We start from the raw sequence: 20,000 nt of genomic DNA on the forward strand, positions 1-20,000 counted from the left end.
TGTAATATAATTATAGTTAACACCTGACACTAACATCTGCTGTACAGGCGGTACTCACAGCAGGTCCTGTGGCTCTCCTTGTGACGTTTGGCGAGCGACACGATCTCGTGGTGGGTGAACATTCTTGCCTGGTGGGTGGAGGCCCTGCAGGCTCCACACAAGGGCTGGCTGCACGTGTTACAGTAGTACATCGCCCCTGTGTCCTACAACACGCACACACAGGCGCGCGCGCGCACACACACACACACACACACACACACACACACACACACACACACACACACACACACACACACACACACAATCCATAATAAGATCCATGGTACGGTAGATCCATGGCTATGTTCAACTGTGTATTGAGCCAGTGTGTGGGGTGAGGTACCTGCTTGTTGCTCTCCAGGTCACAGTTGGCACACTGCACCGTCTCCTCCTCGCCATCAGGAGAGTTATGTACCAGGAACTTCAGCAGACGGTCCTCCGCTGGCAGGCCATTCATCCCCCTTACAATCGATGGGTAACTGTGACACACACACACACACACACACACACACACACACACACACACACACACACACACAGTTGATTACCTCTCAAAACAGTGTTGTTTTACCTCTCAAAACATCAAATAGCCTAATCCATCCTTTCAACGAACACACAAAGATGTGTCACAATTAAAATAGGTTTAACATCCAGTGGCATAACATCCGATGGAAAACAATCAGAAATTAATAGCGTGCATTACAGCAGACTGCTCAACTGACACCACCCCAGGTTTGTTTTTATTATTATTAGTACTTTGTTGCACTGTTGACGAGGTAGCTTGCCCTAAGCATTTCATTGCACCGTCTACGGCTGTATTCTGTGTATATGACAAATAAACTGATTTGATTTGATTTGAACCGTTTTCCCTGACTGATAATCAAGAGGCAGAGATGTGCATTCTCATATCTCTCCAGCAGATGGCGATTCATCCTCTCCGATCACAGAGGCTTTGCCTACGACTCTAATTCATTGCCTGAAATAACTCTTCGTGACAGACATCTCATAAATATGAAATATGTGGATTAATTCCTAAGCATAAGGCTTTACAATGTAACATCGGGCTGATGTTGTTACACACAAAGTTAGTAGGAGGTACCTATATTGTGCCAAAACAATAATGTTAAACACCTCCTCTTTTGGCAGGAAACACGGAGGGGTAGGGCTACTGTTCTTTCTCATTGTGTCAGTTTTGATACCCTAGGCCTCGAATAATCCTGCCTGATTTTATTCAGCACACACTTTATTACGGTTCCAGAGAGATTAGTACAATAAAAATAACAATGGTGCAAACATGTCTCCCCCTCTGGCCCCTCCCCTCCTCTCCCCTCCCCTCCTCCCCAATGTTTATCTAGTTGTCATAGCAACGCGGCCTACTCCTCCTCCCCAATGTTTATCTAGTTGTCATAGCAACGCGGCCTACTGCGTGCTACTTATAGCAGTGCAGCGGATTCCTAGATTATATGGTTCTTGAGTGAAGAGTGATGGCAATGGTGCTGATGATGAAAATAGCAACAAACAGCAGCTCTCCTCTTTGGCCCATTGCACGGGTCACATGGGTCGGGTCGGGGGGACCCGTCAAAAGAGTGTGTGTGTGTGTGCGCCCACTGGGTTATCACCACTGGGTTATCACCACTGGGTTACCACCGCCACTGGGAACAGAGAGAGACAAGTGTGTTTGATACCATTTCTCACTCCATTCCATGCATTACAATGAGCTACTCTACTTTCTACCTCCAGCAGCCTCCCCTGGTGTAGACTGTGTCTGGCCGCTGGGAACCATGTCTCCTGTGACCACGGTAACAAACTTCACCATAAAAGCCTTTTCTTAAAGTATTTGACATCTTCAGTTTGTAATTATATGTTATATATGGAACAAATCGATCATGTTAGGCTGTGTTTACATCTGAAGGTTATATAAATCCTTAATCTTACATGAAGAGAATATGATCAGGTATTGTGATTTATAATTAGATATCTGAGATGGAAAACCAGATCACATGAAGAGGCTTCAGGATCTGGTTCAGCCATTCGGGCCGAGGACCGCCACAGAGGAACAGTAGAACCACCCGTGGGCCCGGAGGCCTGGTGTCTAAGCCCCTTCGGACCGCAGTTGATCCAGGCGACACTGCACAACAAAGGGGACACATTTAGCTGTGAGCTCAGCGCTAAGCAGGGCTACGCAGCAGGGGTAGTCTTACAGTCAGCTGCTGCACACTGGATCTGGACAATGGTGTATCAGTTTGGTCTCTGACATCAGCCTCCATGTTGTGCTTTTCTTCAGACAGCACATGATCCAGTAATCTAGTTGCCAATCTTTTATCTCTGGGCATTCAGTTTTGTTGCCTTGCCAAGCATTCACGGATTAAAGGTATGAAGATGCCCGCTATCCAGAGATGAAGTGATGAAACTCACAAAAGCAGGGTTATGAACTTTCTCTAGTGACAGAAAAAGATTCAACACCAGATTATGGTTGTTTACTACATAATCTCTGTCCAGGAGAAGTCTCTCTCTCTCTCTCTTTCTCTCTCTCTGTCTACATAGTGCTTTGATCAGAAGGAGCTAATCCTGAGGGCCTTTACGTAACATTGCATGTCATGACTCATTTATCAGTGGGGGATGAAATGGGATAGGCCACAGCGAGGTCCGTTTTAATTGCCCTGAGCTCCGTGCTGGGTTGCCAAGATGCCAGTGTGGGTGTTTGTTGTTGTGCTCCTGCGTGGGGGCACGGTGGCCTTTTTAGAGCTTGCCCACCATGCTGGGCGTTCAGCCTGGGGCTAAATCAGATCAGACCCTGGGCTGACCCTGCAGCTGTCCTTGCTGCTCAGAGCTACTGCCCCACCCTGCCCTGCCCTGTCCCACCCTGCCCTGCGCTGCCCCACCCTGCCCCACCCTGCACTGCTCCACCCTGCCCTGCCGCACCCTGGCCCGCCCTGCCGCACCCTGGCCCACCCTGCCCTGCGCTGCCCCACCCTGCCCCACCCTGCACTGCTCCACCCTGCCCTGCCGCACCCTGCCCCACCCTGCCCTGCCCCACCTGCCCTGCTCTGCCCCCTGCCCTGCCCCATCCTGCCCTGCCTTGCCCCAACCTGCCCTTCCCCACCCTGCCCCACCCTGCCCTGTATGCAGTGCACCCAGGTGCCAGTGGTGAAGAGTTACAGTACCCAGTCTTAGGGGGATTCCCCTTCTTTTGCACCCATTTTAAACTAACATGTAATATGTTTTGCTCCAACCCAATACTCAACCAATGGAAACACCACATGGGATATGGGACCTTAGGCCACAAGACCTGCCCACCGTATTGGATCAACACTTACCAACACAATGCTGATATTTCTCAATACCCTCAAGGTAGTTATTAGTGCAAATGGAATTCTGTCAAACACGCCAACATTCTGGAACCTACAGTGAGAGGGCCACGCATGGCTACAGACACTCTGAGGGTTTCACTGTGGCAATACAAGTGTCAAATACACATCTTGTGAATTGATGGTGATGAATGTATCGAGGCAAAGCGTCCACTCCCCTAGCTTACCCACAGAGGGGGCAGTTGAGGCGGTTTTCATTGGCTTTGCCCTGAAGGCAGCGGGCACAGAAGATGTGGTAACAGTCCAAGAGGCATGGATGCTGGTACTGCTCGTGGCACAGGTGGCAAACAAGGGGGTGGACATTGGCACAATCCACATCACACAGGTTTTTCAGAGGACGGAACATTCCCCCTGCCACCTACAAAGAGAGGGTTCGGTTAACAAGCTGACAGTCTGACAATTTGATCAGTCACAGTGGGATCTTGCTCCAATGTGATTACAGCAGACATATCAGTTTAGCCATAATGTACTTCCTAGTTAAACAAACAGGCCCAAGGGGATGAAGGATCATATTGCCATCAACAGGCAATGCTAAAGTTCGAAATCAGACATGGAGGTAGGAAGACATGAAGCACATTATTTAAGGAATCCTGTGTTTACTCTGAGTAGGATCACATGGGTTTGACTGTATGTTTGACAGTGTGTCCCTCTGTAAGGTACAACTAATACTGTGTGTGATGCAGGGCATGTAGCCATTCTCTCGTAACCTTCATTCAGTCTCATTCAGCTGGAAACAGGAAATATTGTCCCTCGTTTACTTACCTTGCCGGCCATACTATGAGTTCTCAGTGCTGTGTTGAAAAAAACCCAAACATAATCCCACAGAAAACTGGATGTCAATAATGTCACATTGTGTTGGAATGTCTGCACTTCTGTTGTAGTGCTCTGTATCTCTCGACCAACAGTGAAGTCACTCACTGCTACTGTAATAATGTGCGATGTAGCAGAGAGACTGTCTCTGTCTATGGACAGCACACAGTGCTAATATCTTACCTTTCACTGGTCCTATCAGCTACCGCCAGCAGGAATGACAGCAGGAATGTAGGAACCCTTCAAGAGTGGCCCGCTGGAGTCCTGACACCAAGCAGCTGATGGCCCCCCACGCCAGCAGCCATTCCTCTCACAGAGTTAGGGGGGGTGTGGGTGTGGGTGAGGGTGGGTGTGGGATGGGGTGGGGGGTGGAGAGGGGGAGTGGGGGTATTGCCAAAGGTGCAACCACAGTGTCACAAGTGACAAAAGAGAAATCAGATATTAATGCCTTGTCAGCAGGGGGGCAAACATGCTTTGAATATTGCACTCTCTCCCTCCCAACTAGAAGGCAGAGCTACAATGGGGGATATAACTCCTGTCAGTGGGGGATATTTTACCAGTCGTATTAGAGACGCTGAGATGAGCCAACGTTTGACTTAGTTGTAGAGTGTTTTAGAGATTACCTCATGTTTTATTTGAGTTAACAGCTACTCTACTGGGCAGCATGTTATATTGTAGTCTAGCGGCCTATTGTAGGTGGCCTGGTCTCTTCACTTGAAGATTTCATGCCAAAGGCAACACGAAAAATTGCCCTCGGGGTGGGGTTTCCTGGGAATTTCAACTGTTAGTGTAAAAGAGGTATGGATTTTTACCCTAATATCAATTGAAATGTACATTAAAATCACATTGTCAATTGTCTAGGATAGGGTGGCCTGCTTTGTTTTAGTTCTCAAGAGAAATTGAACCATTAAATTGAACCACTGATATCATGTACTGTAATTAGAAATACATTGTTTTCTGGCCACTGCTCCAAAATAACTCAACACAATATCTACTCACTAGGGTCAGTGAAGTGAAACCATAGAAAGAGAATGAGTGAAACTGCCCTAGTTACTCTCTTTGGTGAACCCCCTGGCTGAATCAATCGCAGAGTAATCGTGCCATCGATGTGGCTGGCTACCGGATATTAAACTGCCTTTTCAGACTCCGGTCTTCCTTTTTGTCAAAATCGTCAGCCATGGCTCCGATTGTGAGTATTGAAATACTGAATATATGTTGAATAGAATCGTTTATATTGCTCGTCTTTGACTGTAATTGGTGTGGACGTATTTCGTTTACATGTTTATGTGTTTCTTATGTGGCAGAGGCAAAGTAGCACCCATACATTTAGCTTTGTTTACCATATGGACCTGAACCACGTTGTAGTAGCTAGCATAAAGCTAAGTTAGCCAGCTATCGTTAGCGAGCTAGCTAACTGTCACTCTTTGATTCCCGGTCATTGTAATTGCTGAGGGGGGTAAGTCATTATAGCTGAGGGGAATAAGCCATCAGGCAGGTGAGGTAACTAAACTAGGTCCTTCAGGGAACTTCAGGTTGGGTAATTACCTAAGTACCTTCTTGATATTAGCTAGCCGAAGTAGCCGACTAAAGGCTTTTTTATTTTTTTGTAATGTATTTGATATATATCTACTCGTAACAGGGACACAAATGTCATTGTGTAAAATCTTGTGATGTTATTTTTGTGAGGCGATTTCGGCTATATATTAGCAAGCTATACGATTTAGTTTGGACCTTCTGGACCTTGTTCTAGCAAAGTCCACTATTACCCTGCGCCTATCAAGTTGTGTCTTAAGTGACTTGTGTTGCCCTGCATGCATTTACAGAAGAAGCCGGTCATCAAAATCAAGAAACAGGGTGGCAAGAAGAAGAAGCAGGTCCTGAAGTTCACCCTGGACTGCACGCACCCTGTGGAGGATGGCATTATGGATGCGGCCAACTTTGTAAGTGCTATTCTGCTGTAGGAGATGGCCAACACGCTCATGACCAGATTAGGTCTTTAACACCACACAGTCAAAGATCGCAATAATAAGGATAATGCATGTTTATCACTGGATTGATGTTGTGCTCATACTGGTATTAGTTTGGATGGGAGACACATCTCAGATTGACCAGAACACACATGCCTTTCTGAGGTGGCTCTCTCGGATAGTCATCAACTTCAAATGCATCGTCAGTGCTTTACAACTACACACAAGACCTCTTTGCAAGACAAGTTTTGATTTAAACGGTAGATCCTCATCTTGGCAGAACGTTTTAAGCGTTCTGTAACTCTCTGCAGGGTTGAAGGCCCTTGAAGTTAGGAATGACTCCACTTTAGGGGGAATGGTTCTCTCCTCAGTCTCCAAGGATACACATTGGTAGAGGCTAAGTGGGATCCTTGGGATGACACTACTCTTCCTCTTATCCTAACCTGAACCCTTTTAACTCAACTTCAATGGTATGATGCCGGTCAGGCCGTCCCAAGCATCCCACCTAACCAATGCACACCTGGGTTTGTTTTCTACAGGAGCAGTTTCTGCAGGAACGCATAAAGGTGAACGGCAAGGCTGGGAACCTCGGTGGTGGTGTGGTGTCCATTGAAAGGAGTAAGAGCAAAATCGCTGTCAACTCTGAAGTGCCCTTCTCCAAAAGGTACGTGGGCAGCATCTCGGAATTGACCCCACACATCTCTTAACTTCACTTGTCTGCTTTGCTGCACATCTCATTGCTCCTCCTTGGTCAGGTTTTTATTGTAAGATGAGAATGTGTTCTCAGTGACTTGCCTGGTTAAACAAGAGTTAAGTAAATAAAAAATGTCTGTTTATTTGGCTGATGGGTTGCCCTGATTGCTGTTCAATTCAATGGCTATGTTTGAACGAAGATGTTGATCATGGACTGTTAGTTGAACAGAATTATTTTGTTAGACCCAGTATTATTTCATGGGTTCCTTGCCTTGAATCATTTTTGGTTTGATTATACATGTTTGCACAGGTTGGCACAGGTCTTCATTTAGAGTTGCTTCAGAAATATGAACCTAGGCTTTAGAAACTGGCCTACAGTTATGATTACTTCTACTAGGGTTGGGCGATTTCAAAATGTTATTTTTGACTATTACTTCAGAAAGTATCACGAGGCCTGTCTGTTAATACCGATCATTTCTGGAGAACGGTAGAGATATGCCAGTGTGGGTTAGGGTTAGGACAAAGGACTGAACTGCAGCACATGGTGTGTGGCTGGTGTAAATGTTCTGGTGAAACTTAGATGATTTCAAAGACACGAAGATGTGCTTTGCCTTGCTGAAACAGAGGGACACACACTGCACCTTGTAGTTATGCACATATCTGGAGTTTTTTTAAATAAATGTTTTAGGGCATTTCTGCTTTATTGGGATAGAGATAGTAGAGATTGACAGGAAGGACGGGTGAGAGAGGAGGGATGACTTGCAGGAGATATCGATGCCCAGAATCGAACCAGGGACCTTGCGATGATATGGTATGCGCCTTAGTGTGCTACGCCACTGAACGCCCCTATTGACTATTGTCTAAGAAAACGTCACGATATTTGAACTTCTACTATATTGCTGTAATGGTCGGATACATCTCTGTGTGTTATACTGGATAGTGTGCCATTGAGTCCTGTGTTGGTTTTCTCATGGAAGAACATCAGTGTGTGAGTAGTGTGTGGACTGAGGACTGACTAGTTGGAGATCAACCCTAGACACTGGCCCATTTGATGTGCATTTCCCCCCTGACTAGACTATTTAACCTGGTTGGTGGGCAGAGTTGCCACTTCACAAAACGTGTATGCTAAATGGTCATGTGTAATTATTAATCCAAACCCCCTACCGCTGAACCACCCCTGAGTTGAGACAAGTATATGGTATGTGATTGGTTTGGTTTCATTAAATTGATGGATTTTAATGACACATTCAGAGGCAACCATAGATATAGAACACGGTTCTGTTCAGAATTTGAATTATTTTATTTGGCCAAGTATATTTGCACATACAGGAAATTGACTTGGTCAGGTTGGTGCATGGGACATAAAAAACAACAATATATAAGCAAAAATATGAACAAAAACATTTTACACTATCAAAAAAAAAAATTGTTTTCAAAATAGAACAATAAATTATGTAGGCTGTGCGAGGCAATGAGGCTAGAGGCTGTGAAATGGGTATGGGGCACGTACAATATATATATATATTATATATGTATAAATTAGAATACATTTAAATATAAATTACACTCAGTCCCCTACGTACGCAACACTCGGGGACGTTTTGTCCTTGCTGGTCTTATGCCAGACGGGCCCAAATTCTGCTTTAATTTTTATTATCAATTGAATTATTGATTACTTTATCTCCTTGTCATGTGTTATGTTATTCTGAACTATGATCTCAACATATCCACACACAACCTCAAGGTGTTAACTATCAAATGGCATCCTACTTTTGCATCTGATCATCCCAATTCTAATGCTATAAGCAGTTTAGTTTGGGTCTGTTTTTTTTAGGCGGAAATTAGTCAAATAGGACATTTTAACGGACACGTCTCTCCCTTCGTCTTCCAGGTACTTGAAATATCTCACCAAGAAGTATCTGAAGAAGAACAACCTCAGAGACTGGTTGCGTGTGGTGGCCAACACCAAGGAGAGTTACGAGCTGCGCTACTTCCAGATCAACCAGGACGAGGAAGAGGAGGAGGATGAAGATTAAATCCATGCCACTTTCTTTTGTCAATAAAATTTCAAAAGGAAAAAAAAAAAAGTCTGCCTCAGGTTTTCTTCACTGCTTTGATAGGACTTACTTAAAACCTGAAATGTATTGTTGGAAATTCATTGCTTGATAAATATATAAAAATATATATATATATATCATAACATGTATGAAATAATCAATTAACGGGAATTGAGAAATGTTTGGCTTTCAATGAAAGATTGTAGTACAAAGCCTTTATCTGCAACAGTTGGAGGCTGTGTTCCCTGGTATGAACTGAAGCCAGCGACATGCGCTGATGCCCACATGTCTATTGTTTTTTTATGTGGTCCATGAGCGTCTTGTTGCAGCAGTGGTAACCTTGACAACTGTTCGAGCGACAGGGAGCCGGGCAGCCTGTCCAGCGGTGCACTTTAAATCTTGTCAGTTGATGGAGGAAGTTGGTTGACTGGAAAATGACTATATTTACTGCTTACTTTTAGGTTGTTTTTCTCTCATGTCTTTGTGTTTAAGACGAATGATTAGTTTATAAAGATTGACGGTCCGCAGAGCCCACGTCACGATACAATGTTGCTATAGTCACAGTGCGCACACTGGTGTGCGCTCCTGTAATGTTTGCTATTCGAATATGTTGCTCGGGATATCAATTCGTATTTACAGTAATTACAGTATTCCTACTTACAAGTCAAATATACAAGTTTAGATGGGCTCAATCGGCGACATGGCTGTATCAAAGCCTCTTTCAAACAGAACATATGTGTCTATATCAAATCGAACGCGACATCGTTTGATTAACCTCGAAAATTACATAATGATACTAAGTTTATCAATAATATGTCATGTTCGCGGTTTATCTGCGTTCGGTTGGCTACAGTTGCCATTGAAACCATCTGAGCCGAGATGCTGAATTGATGTGGACTCGCGAGTGATTGAGTAAAGTTTCCCCCCCCACTCCCCCCATATCCTGATGTAACCTCGAATTCTCCGGACTTGCTGGGAAAATGGGCAAAGCGACAGACGGGAGGAGGTGCACACTGTGGCATTGCTCCTTGCAGCACTGCTCACGACTAGTAAAAGTGGTAACTAGGGGAGCATGACTAACTAGTTGTGGTGAAAATTATGGGATGGATTGTCATGGCAACAGACCAGACGTCACAATCTGGGCATGTGTGTTCCATTTTTGTCTCTTTCTTATTTTTCAGACTGGAGGACTTGGATAGAGAAGAGTGGAAAAGGAAATATTTTTTTTCCAACACAACGAAAGAAGCAATTTTTCCACAAAAAAAATACAGAAATAAATTGTGTGCACAAGACGTTTAGGGTCCATTTATTTTCCGAGAGACTGTAAGAGCTGAACAGTGGCATTTGGAGGGTTAACTTTCTGTTAATTCTCAAGCAGGAAGGTTTTCGGGTATGCGATAAAGATGCCTGGGTCGCTAAGCAATGAAGACGATGGACAAGACGATATGGATTTTGAAGACGAAATACCAGGTGAGGGAGTGAAGTAAGCGGAGGGGGAGTTTCTGCCCTTCATATATTTTGCACTGCTACGCCTCGTTGAATGCGGGGAAAAGGGTTCGTCCTACGTTCTTGAAGGCTAAAGGGAGGAGGGGTGGGGTGTAGGAGGCATTGTGCTCGTTCTAAATTATTATTTTGCACGACTCATTGTATTCCTTAGGGACCTAGGTCTGCACTTGTCGCCGCTATTCACATCTTCAAAGACAATGTGGGCAAATGAAAAGCCGCCATCTGTGGCACTGTAACTAAGATGAGCCGGTCCGAGAATATAGAGGGACTGAGAGACTGCATTTATGTCCAAGAAGGGGGTGCAAAATTCCATTGGAAAAAACCCTCAAACATTTAAACCTCTGAATGTAAGGCCTTCCGACACGAACTCCATTTTAGTTTGACTGCGATCAGCATACTCATTTTCTTTTCTTTTTTTGGAATAGAATGCACACCATTTTGTTCGTGTGTTTCAGCTGCTGCACTGCTGTTTGGTGTTTTATGTCTCTGTGTGAACCTGGGGTTGAACACCGAAGTTGCTCCTCACAACCTGTGACAGTTGAAGACCAACGGTCATTAGGTTACCGCTCAAAGTTAACGTCCGCAAGGGTCAACTCTGACTGGTTGCTGCATCGTTACTTAGCGACGGTGTCCCAATTGTGGGTCTTGTCCCAATGTGTCGGTGGTGGAGCAGAGGTCCTGAAACCACGTGTAACAAGAAAACACGCACAAAATGCAACTGTCCTGTTATACTTTGTAGTCCACTAGTTAACAAGGGTGTGTTTTAACTCAAAGGACCCTCGATCAACACAACTCTTAAGTTTCACATCAAATAGCAACATCATCCAATTTCTCCTCACTCCCGCCCCCCACCCCACCCCCCCCGGGGACATTTCACCTTAAGGATGACCTTGGTGATTTCTGTCAGAAGATGGTGTTGTGTAGGTGTGACTGGATGACAGAACTGTAATGTTTATGAACGCTCTCCAGCATGCCAACGCTCCAGACTTGACATTATGGTGTGTGTGTGTGGTTAAAAACCCACGACACACCGGTAGTCGACCCATGAACCTCTGTGGCCATCCACATCAGACAGTTCGGTTGCACACACCGCTAGTCACAGAGGTGGAGGACCCGTGGGCTTGCCTGGCCTGTCAATGTCTCTCTCCATCTCTGTCAAACAAGTCCTAAATCTCTGGGGAGCCACTTGGCTGAGCCTGTGTCAGAGGGGGATGTGATGAAGAGCAGTACAGTAGGCGGCCGGAGCCAGAGGAGAGCCTGGCTTCCTCATACCTCTGTGTCAGTTTAGTCGATAGGATCAATTTCTTCATAGGTCCTCGTCTACAGCCGGCTCCAGACCCCCCGACCATTAACCACTGGCTCTTGATTAACAAGGGCAGACCAAAGATGCCCCTTTGCCTTCCTCTTCCCAGTTTGTGTTATTAGTGTTACACGGTCTGCTGGTTTTTTCGCAGCCCTCCGTCACGGTGCTACACGGGATGACATTACTGTACTTCACCTTCGGGATCGTACGTGGGCACGGTATTAGTTTGTGGTTATGAAATAGCCTGTTTTATCTCCCTCGAACTTCAAACGCCGTTCTGCTCATTACCGTCATTATTATGGCTGTGTACAGTACAAAAGAACATTTCAGGGCACAGACATGGAGGGCTCTCTTCTCTACAGTAGCGCCCGCCATCCATGACTGCCAGCCACAGCCTGAGGGACAAAGCAATCACTGATGCATGTCCCCAGTAACCAAAGACTTAGGCCTAAATGAGGGCGAGAAAAAGGAAGATGAATTTATGCACAACTCTACGGCGTGTGTGTGTGTGGTGTGTGTGTGTGTGTGTGTGTGTGTGTGTGTGTGTGTGTGTGTGTGTGTGTGCGTGCGTGCGTGCGTGCGTGCGTGCGTGCGTATAAAGAAATCATTTTGTTTCAATTGCTTTTTTTTTTTTTTTTTCTATTTTCTATGTGTAACGATCATATCTGGCTATTGTGCATGCAAGCTTGTTAACGACGCAGGCGATTGGATGAAGCATCAGGAGTGAGTTGATATCCATACGCAGGCTTTAGCTTTAGGGCTACTAAAGGATCCTGAACCTCAGGGCCAGCGGTGGCCCTCCAGAAGGCATGGAAGGAGAGCTGAGGACACACTGCGGTAGCTTCCCTCCCAGACTCCTTCCCTCTGTCGTACTGTGTGTAACTACACCATCCACCACTGTCTCTCAGTGGAGGCTGGTGGAGGTAGAAATCGGAGGACGGGCTCACACGTGTTTGATACCATTCCGTCCTGATACCATTCCGTTCCATGCGTTACAATGAGTCTCATCCCGTTCTCCGATTTCTACCTCCACCAGCCTCCCCTGCCTCTGCATTGCTCATGCTCAAACTCATACAGTCAAACTGTCTTGTTCCTGTTGTTGGTCACAAGCATTGTCCTGTACCACTGTGTCACCCCTGGTCACTGCCTCTAACCCTTCCATCAGCTTGATTTCCTTGTGAATTGTTTTGTCCTTCTTTGAAATTGAAAGATTATCGTGGGCTTTTGTGTGCCTACAAAAGTTATCCCCAATTGGAGGGGGCTATTTTTGGATCCTCCACTGTGAAAGCTGACACCATTTATTTCTGTGTGTGTGTGTGTGTGTGTGTGTGTGTGTGTGTGTGTGTGTGTGTGTGTGTGTGTGTGTGTGTGTGTGTGTATGTGTGTGTGTGTGTGTAATCTTGCCTGAGTGTGTGTGTGTGTGTGTGTGTGTGTGTGTGTGTGTGTGTGTGTGTGTGTGTGTGTATGTATGTGTGTGTGTGTGTGTGTGTGTATGCAGAAGGGAGATGCTTGGCTATGTGTGTGTGTGTGTGTGTGTGTGTGTGTGTTTGTCTGTGCGCGTGCACGCACAGGTATGTTTGTTATGCATTTGCCCTGTGTCACGTGCCACCATACTGCATTCATGTTCATACATCATGCATGCACAATCACAGTTACTGTCTGTCATACTGTTTATTTATGGGGACACTGCAAATGATACATCGGCTGCCATAGACATACCATACGCTGTCATCAGGCTCCTCACCAGGCTCATCTGCCCTGCTACAGGACAGGTGACCATCGACCCTGCTGCCATACACACCCAGCTCACTCTCACCCAGTCACGTCTTAACCCCCAGATCTAGCCCTCCACGAGCAGGGAAACGTGTTTTAACCCCCAGATCTAGCCCTCCACGAGCAGGGAAACGTGTTTTAACCCCCAGATCTAGCCCTCCACGAGCAGGGAAACGTGTTTTAACCCCCAGATCTAGCCCTCCACGAGCAGGGAAACGTGTTTTAACCCCCAGATCTAGCCCTCCACGAGCAGGGAAACGTGTTTTAACCCCCAGATCTAGCCCTCCACGAGCAGGGAAACGTGTTTTAACCCCCAGATCTAGCCCTCCACGAGCAGGGAAACGTGTGTTAACCCCCAGATCTAGCCCTCCACGAGCAGGGAAACGTGTCTTAACCCCCAGATCTAGCCCTCCACGAGCAGGGAAACGTGTGTTCAGTCAGTGGTTACTCTGGTTACTACTAAGTTCCCTAGAGCTGCCACAAATGTGGCAAATTCTGTAACGCTTACTGAAGTCCTATTATGTACTGTAGTTAGCTTACTGAAGCCCTATTATACACCATTATGAATGCTATACTGTACTGGATGTATACATGCTATACTGTACTGGATGTATACATGCTATACTGTACTGGATGTATACATGCTATACTGTACTGGATGTATACATGCTATACTGTACTGGATGTATACATGCTATACTGTACTGGATGTTCCCTGTTTTGGAAAGACTAAGCATAAGAGTAAATATGTTTGAGGGTGCCTTTGAGTGAGAGCAATGGGCTATGACCTGGTGGGAGAATCCCTCACTCCCACTCTCTCTCTCTCTCCCTCTCCCTCTCCCTCTCCCTCCCTCTCTCTCTCTCTCTCCCTCTCCCTCTCTCTCCCTCTCTCTCTCTCTCTCTCTCCACAGCGCTAGGCAGGGCACCATTAACTGGGTATTTCCATACAGAGGCAGTCAGTGGGGCCTAATGCGTTTTCTCGTAAACGCTGTCTTTTCTCACGGGGGAGTTGGTCATGAATCTCCCCTCTAATGGACTGGTGGGGTGGCCAAGCCCTTGCAGGAAGGTCAGCGCCTCGGAGCTGCCGTCCACGCTCCAGAGCGGGCCCGGGTGCCAAGTGGAGCTGCAGCCTGGCGTTAACAGGGCCTGGTGCCAGCCCACTGAGCCCAGGGCCTCTATGCCACATGACCACAGTGATCCCCCTCAACACCTGGCAGAGCCTGACGCACATACACACACATACACACACATACACACAGTCGCACGCACACGCACACGCACACGTACATGCACACGCACACGCACACGCACACGCACACGCACACACACACACACACACACACACAGTTCACCTCTAATACCTGTACAATAGCAGCCAAAACACCAAAGGCTCTGGCAGTGCTGTCAGTCACACACACTAGGATGCCAGTGTCTAATGCACCATGCTGTACATTCCTACATGTTGACGGTCTGAATGCATAGATGGCAGTGGTCATGTCTGTTCAACCTGGCGGGTCATTGACTGAAGCAAGGAGGGCAGTCAGTCAATAGGCATTTGCCCAGTGTGTTTAGTATTACTACGGCATAGTAACAAGGTAGAGATTTACCGTAGCCTTATTGTTATTCGTATTAGTATTTATGTATCGTTTCCTATTTTTATCTGTATCAGTGTCATTAGCTGAATAGTCGTGATGATGACTCATCCCTGGGAGACGGCAAACATGCCTCAAACGAGCCCCTACTGGGAGCCTGCGCAGACGTGTGAACGAGTCTAATAACTCTTTATCTTAAGCCTCCAGCACTACTGCCTGGCTTACGAGGGAGAGAGCCCTCAATCAGGGCCTGTGGTTGGGAGATCCAGGAGTGAATAGTCAGAGAATCCTACATGGGCCTCTCATTGAGATTGAGCTGTGGAAGCCCCTGGTGTTTGGGACTGGGACTCGTTGGACCCCTCTATGCACGGCTTCATATTGGATAAGTAGATTGTGAGATTTGAACTCCCTCCCTCCCTCCCTCCCTCCCTCCAAACCCTCCCTCCTCAGACGGGCTCCCTCGGGGAGTGGCAGGCTGCAGAGCTAGTGTTGGCTGATTGACTCTGATACACGTGCTGCATATTTCATGCCCTTCTGTGTGTGTGTGTGTGTGTGTGTGTGTGTGTGTGTGTGTGTGTGTGTGCGTGTGTGTGTGTGTGTGTGTGTGCGTGCGTGCATGCGCGTGTGTGTGTGCGTGCGTGTGTGTGTGTGTGTGTGCCTCTTTATAGTGATGTACTGTCTACTGTCTAAAGGCTGTCTCCCCGCTGTCTCTACTTACTCCTCTGTGACCCACTATGGCAGCATTGAAGTCTGGAGCGGAATGTACACACACACACACACACACACACACACACACACACACACACACACATTTATGAATGGCAGTGTTTTTCCTTAGTACACCTCAGTGACTTGTGAGAGGTTTCCCTCTCAGTCCTCTCAGTCCTCTCAGTCCTCTCAGTCCTGTCTCAGTCTCTCTCAGTCCTGTCTCAGTCCTCTCTCAGTCCTGTCTCAGTCCTGTCTCAGTCTCTCTCAGTCTCTCTCAGTCTCTCTCAGTCTCTCTCAGTCCTGTCTCAGTCTCTCTCAGTCTCTCTCAGTCTCTCTCAGTCTCTCTCAGTCCTCTCAGTCTCTCTCAGTCCTGTCTCAGTCTCTCTCAGTCCTGTCTCAGTCTCTCTCAGTCCTCTCAGTCTCTCTCAGTCTCTCTCAGTCCTCTCAGTCTCTCTCAGTCCTGTCTCAGTCTCTCTCAGTCTCTCTCAGTCTCTCTCAGTCTCTCTCAGTCCTCTCAGTCTCTCTCAGTCTCTCTCAGTCTCTCTCAGTCTCTCTCAGTCCTGTCTCAGTCTCTCTCAGTCCTCTCAGTCTCTCTCAGTCTCTCTCAGTCTCTCTCAGTCCTGTCTCAGTCTCTCTCAGTCCTCTCAGTCTCTCTCAGTCCTCTCAGTCTCTCTCAGTCTCTCTCAGTTCTCTCTCAGTCTCTCTCAGTCCTCTCAGTCTCTCTCAGTCTCTCTCAGTCTCTCTCAGTCCTCTCAGTCTCTCTCAGTCCTCTCTCAGTCTCTCTCAGTCTCTCTCAGTCCTCTCAGTCTCTCTCAGTCCTGTCTCAGTCTCTCTCAGTCTCTCTCAGTCCTCTCTCAGTCTCTCTCAGTCTCTCTTAGTCTCTCTCAGTCTCTCTCAGTCTCTCTCAGTCCTGTCTCAGTCCTGTCTCAGTCTCTCTCAGTCTCTCTCAGTCTCTCTCAGTCCTGTCTCAGTCCTCTCAGTCTCTCTCAGTCTCTCTCAGTCCTGTCTCAGTCCTGTCTCAGTCTCTCTCAGTCCTCTCAGTCCTCTCTCAGTCTCTCTCAGTCTCTCTCAGTCTCTCTCAGTCTCTCTCAGTCCTGTCTCAGTCCTGTCTCAGTCCTGTCTCAGTCTCTCTCAGTCTCTCTCAGTCCTCTCAGTCTCTCTCAGTCCTCTCAGTCCTCTCTCAGTCCTGTCTCAGTCCTGTCTCAGTCTCTCTCAGTCTCTCTCAGTCTCTCTCAGTCCTGTCTCAGTCCTCTCAGTCTCTCTCAGTCTCTCTCAGTCTCTCTCAGTCCTGTCTCAGTCCTGTCTCAGTCTCTCTCAGTCCTCTCAGTCCTCTCTCAGTCTCTCTCAGTCTCTCTCAGTCTCTCTCAGTCTCTCTCAGTCCTGTCTCAGTCCTGTCTCAGTCCTGTCTCAGTCTCTCTCAGTCTCTCTCAGTCCTCTCAGTCCTCTCAGTCTCTCTCAGTCCTCTCAGTCTCTCTCAGTCCTCTCTTAGTCTCTCTCAGTCTCTCTCATGCACAGCTGCAGGTTGTGGTCCTCTGCGGCTCAGTTGGTAGAGCGTGGCGCTAACAACGCTTACGTTGTGGGTTTGATTCCCGCTGGGACCATATATACTGAAATGTATGCACTCACTGCAATGTAAGTCGTTTTGGATAAAAGCGTCAGCTAAATGGCATATATTAATATTATTATTATTATTATTATTATTATTATTATTATTATTATATATTATGGGTTGTAGGCTACTCTTATTCATAGAGTTATGCCTGCCACAGGGTTGAAAGCTGAAGGGGATAAAATCAAATGTTCAGTGTCGGGTTTGTATGAGGCGACACAGGTGGAGCATGTATGTAGCATGTAGCGTGTACTGTATGAGGCTGAACACGGCGGCGTTTGTGTCTGTGTGTCCAGACGAGGATGAGGAGGGTGAACGCCAGCGCGACGTCGTCCCCCTCACGCCCCTGGAGAGCTTCTTCTCTGACGACGACCTCAAACAACAGAAGAAGAAGAAACCCAAAAAGATGAAAGAAGGCAAGATGCCCAAAGTGAAGAAAAGGAAAAAGGAGGTAAGGGTTTATCATCATATACACGGTTGCCATGGTGATACAGAACGTGTACAAAAAGGTTTATGCATCCATTTAAAAGGACTAATGTAGTTTCTTGTGCATTTATCTTTTCATAGTTTCCATAATTGAATTCCTGGTGTATTTGGTTTCTTGGACCGTTCTCTAATCCCAATGAGGAGCAGAAGGGTGTCTGTGGCTTAGGGCTTCTGGCACCACTGCTAGTGTGGGTACCACCGTGCCAGTATAAGCTGTGGGTTTAGAGTGCCAGTCTAGCCTGAAGATCGGGATGATGGGGGGGGGGGGGGGGGGGTGGCGGCCATGCCTGCAGGGCTGTAGGTCAGGAGTGCCAGAGTGTGTGCCAACGTGAGCCAGCATGGTGACAGAGCCGTTCTGACAGCTGAACCTTTACAGGCATTGCAGTGTAGCTCTTGACATTCAGACTACAGGCTTTAAACCGCACCGAGGTCGTAACAATGTAGCGCCTGATATTCAGGCTACATTGGTTTAAACTGCACCGAGGTCTCCTTACATTGACACTACAGGGTGTAAACTGCACCAAGGGCATTACAGTCTAGCTTCTAATATTCACACTACAGGGTTTACACCGCACCGAGGGCCGCCCTCCACAGTCAACACTAGTACTACTATGTAAACATGAGACATCTTCTTTTATTAGAGTTTCCATGGCCTCCACAGTGTGCCGTGAGGTGAGTTACTACTAAGCCAAGTGTCTGGTAACAGAGCACTCATGTGCAGATCCCTATAACCATTTACTATAGACTATCCCTTTAATATGTGCTATGTGTTCCTTCCATTGGCAGGGGCTTGCCTGTCCTTCTATTGACTAGGGCTTGCCTCTCCCTCTACTGGCTTGCCTGTCCTTCCATTGGCTGGGGCTTGCCTGTCCTTCCATTGGCTGGGGCTTGCCTGTCCTTCCATTGGCTGGGCTTGCCTGTCCTTCCATTGGCTGAGGCTTGCCTGTCCCTCTATTGGCTGGGGACTGCCTGTCCTTGGGGCTTGCCATGGCTGGGCTTTCCTCTCCCTCTATTGGCTGGGCTTGCCTGTCCCTCTATAGGCTGGAGCTGCCTGCCCCTTCATTGGCTGGGCTTCCCTGTCCATCTATTGGCTGGAGCTTGCCTGTCCCTCTATTGGCTGGGGCTGCATGTCCTTCTATTGGCTGGGGCTTGCCATGGCTGGGCTTTCCTCTCCCTCTATTGGCTGGGCTTGCCTGTCGTTTCATTGGTTGGGGCTTGCCTGTCCCTCTGTTGGCTGGAGCTGCCTGCCCCTTCATTGGCTGGGCTTGCTTGTCCTTCTATTGGCTGGATTTGTCTGCCCATCAATTGGCTGGGGACTGCCTGTCCTTCTATTGGCTGGGCTTACCCTGGCTGAGCTTTCCTCTCTCTCCATTGGCTGGGCTTGCCTGTCCCTCTATTGGCTGGGGCTGCCTGTCCTTCTATTGGCCGGTCTTGCCCTGGCTGGGCTTTCCTCTCCCTCCATTGGCTGGGCCTGTCCCTCTATTGGCTGGGGCTGTCTGTGTAGCCCGGGGCTGTGATGTGTGGCAGTGACAGAGTGAGGTTGTCCCTGTCCAGGCCAGAGGCGCTGTGAAGAGCCCCAGTGCCTGTCAGCGGCCCTCTGTCTGCCCACCATTAACTCTGAGTACTGGACCCTGCTGGGCTAATGAGGAGAGGACTCCTCTCTCTCTCTCTCTCTCTCTGCCTCTCTCTCTCACACACTCTCCCTCTGTCACACACTCCCCCCTCTTTTTCTCTCCGGCCATCTCTCGCTCTGTTACTCTCTCTGTTACTCTTCCTCTCTTTTTCTCCTAACACTCTCCATCTCTTTTTTTCTTCCTCTGTCTCTTTTTTCTTTCTCTCTCTCCATCTCCCTCTCTTTCTCCCTGTCTCTCTCTCTCTTCCCCACACTACTACTACTAGACAGTATGTGTCAGGTGGGAAGTCTCTTCACAGGGAAACCAATGGTGCTGTTATTCACTTACTATCTCTCTCCAGACAACTGTGTCAGACATGGGCCAGGGATCAATGGAGGTCTCAGCCCTGTGAACTGCCCTCTCTCCCCCCAGGTCTCAGCCCTGTGAGTGGCCCTCTCTCCCCCCCAGGTCTCAGC

General features: G+C 47.5%; 3 protein-coding genes across 3 annotated transcripts in view; 2 read left to right on the plus strand and 1 right to left on the minus strand.

The window, feature by feature from the left end:
* Nucleotides 1-5,396, minus strand: part of rnf207a (ring finger protein 207a) — a gene marked incomplete at both ends in the record, with an annotated part of 17,170 nt that extends 11,774 nt beyond the window's left edge. Inside the window, 5 exons of the mRNA XM_083668534.1 lie at nucleotides 59-203; nucleotides 383-518; nucleotides 3,575-3,765; nucleotides 4,170-4,236; nucleotides 5,338-5,396. Of these exons, the coding sequence (XP_083524660.1) occupies nucleotides 59-203; nucleotides 383-518; nucleotides 3,575-3,765; nucleotides 4,170-4,236; nucleotides 5,338-5,396 (598 nt within the window). The remainder of the gene's footprint in view (nucleotides 1-58; nucleotides 204-382; nucleotides 519-3,574; nucleotides 3,766-4,169; nucleotides 4,237-5,337) is intronic.
* On the plus strand, nucleotides 5,362-8,967 carry rpl22 (ribosomal protein L22). Its single transcript, XM_083669035.1, has 4 exons — nucleotides 5,362-5,406; nucleotides 6,041-6,157; nucleotides 6,724-6,848; nucleotides 8,769-8,967. Exons 1-4 carry the CDS (start codon nucleotides 5,395-5,397, stop codon nucleotides 8,911-8,913), a joined length of 399 nt encoding a protein of 132 aa, XP_083525161.1. The 5' UTR covers nucleotides 5,362-5,394; the 3' UTR covers nucleotides 8,914-8,967.
* Nucleotides 8,968-10,037: 1,070 nt separating this feature from the next.
* The window catches only part of chd5 (chromodomain helicase DNA binding protein 5), a gene marked incomplete at both ends in the record, with an annotated part of 31,554 nt that continues 21,591 nt past the window's right edge, over nucleotides 10,038-20,000 (plus strand). The window contains 3 exon segments of the mRNA XM_083669026.1: nucleotides 10,038-10,082; nucleotides 10,317-10,404; nucleotides 17,722-17,876. Of these exon segments, the coding sequence (XP_083525152.1) occupies nucleotides 10,038-10,082; nucleotides 10,317-10,404; nucleotides 17,722-17,876 (288 nt within the window).

The sequence above is a fragment of the Argentina silus genome (genome assembly GCF_951799395.1).
Source record: "Argentina silus genome assembly, chromosome: 4".
Lineage (NCBI taxonomy): Eukaryota > Metazoa > Chordata > Actinopteri > Argentiniformes > Argentinidae > Argentina > Argentina silus.

Coding starts and splice junctions, on each gene's coding strand:
- rpl22 (XM_083669035.1), top strand. Junction 6,158..6,723: donor TTATGGATGCGGCCAACTTT/GTAAGTGCTATT, acceptor TGTTTTCTACAG/GAGCAGTTTCTGCAGGAACG. Junction 6,849..8,768: donor GAAGTGCCCTTCTCCAAAAG/GTACGTGGGCAG, acceptor TTCGTCTTCCAG/GTACTTGAAATATCTCACCA.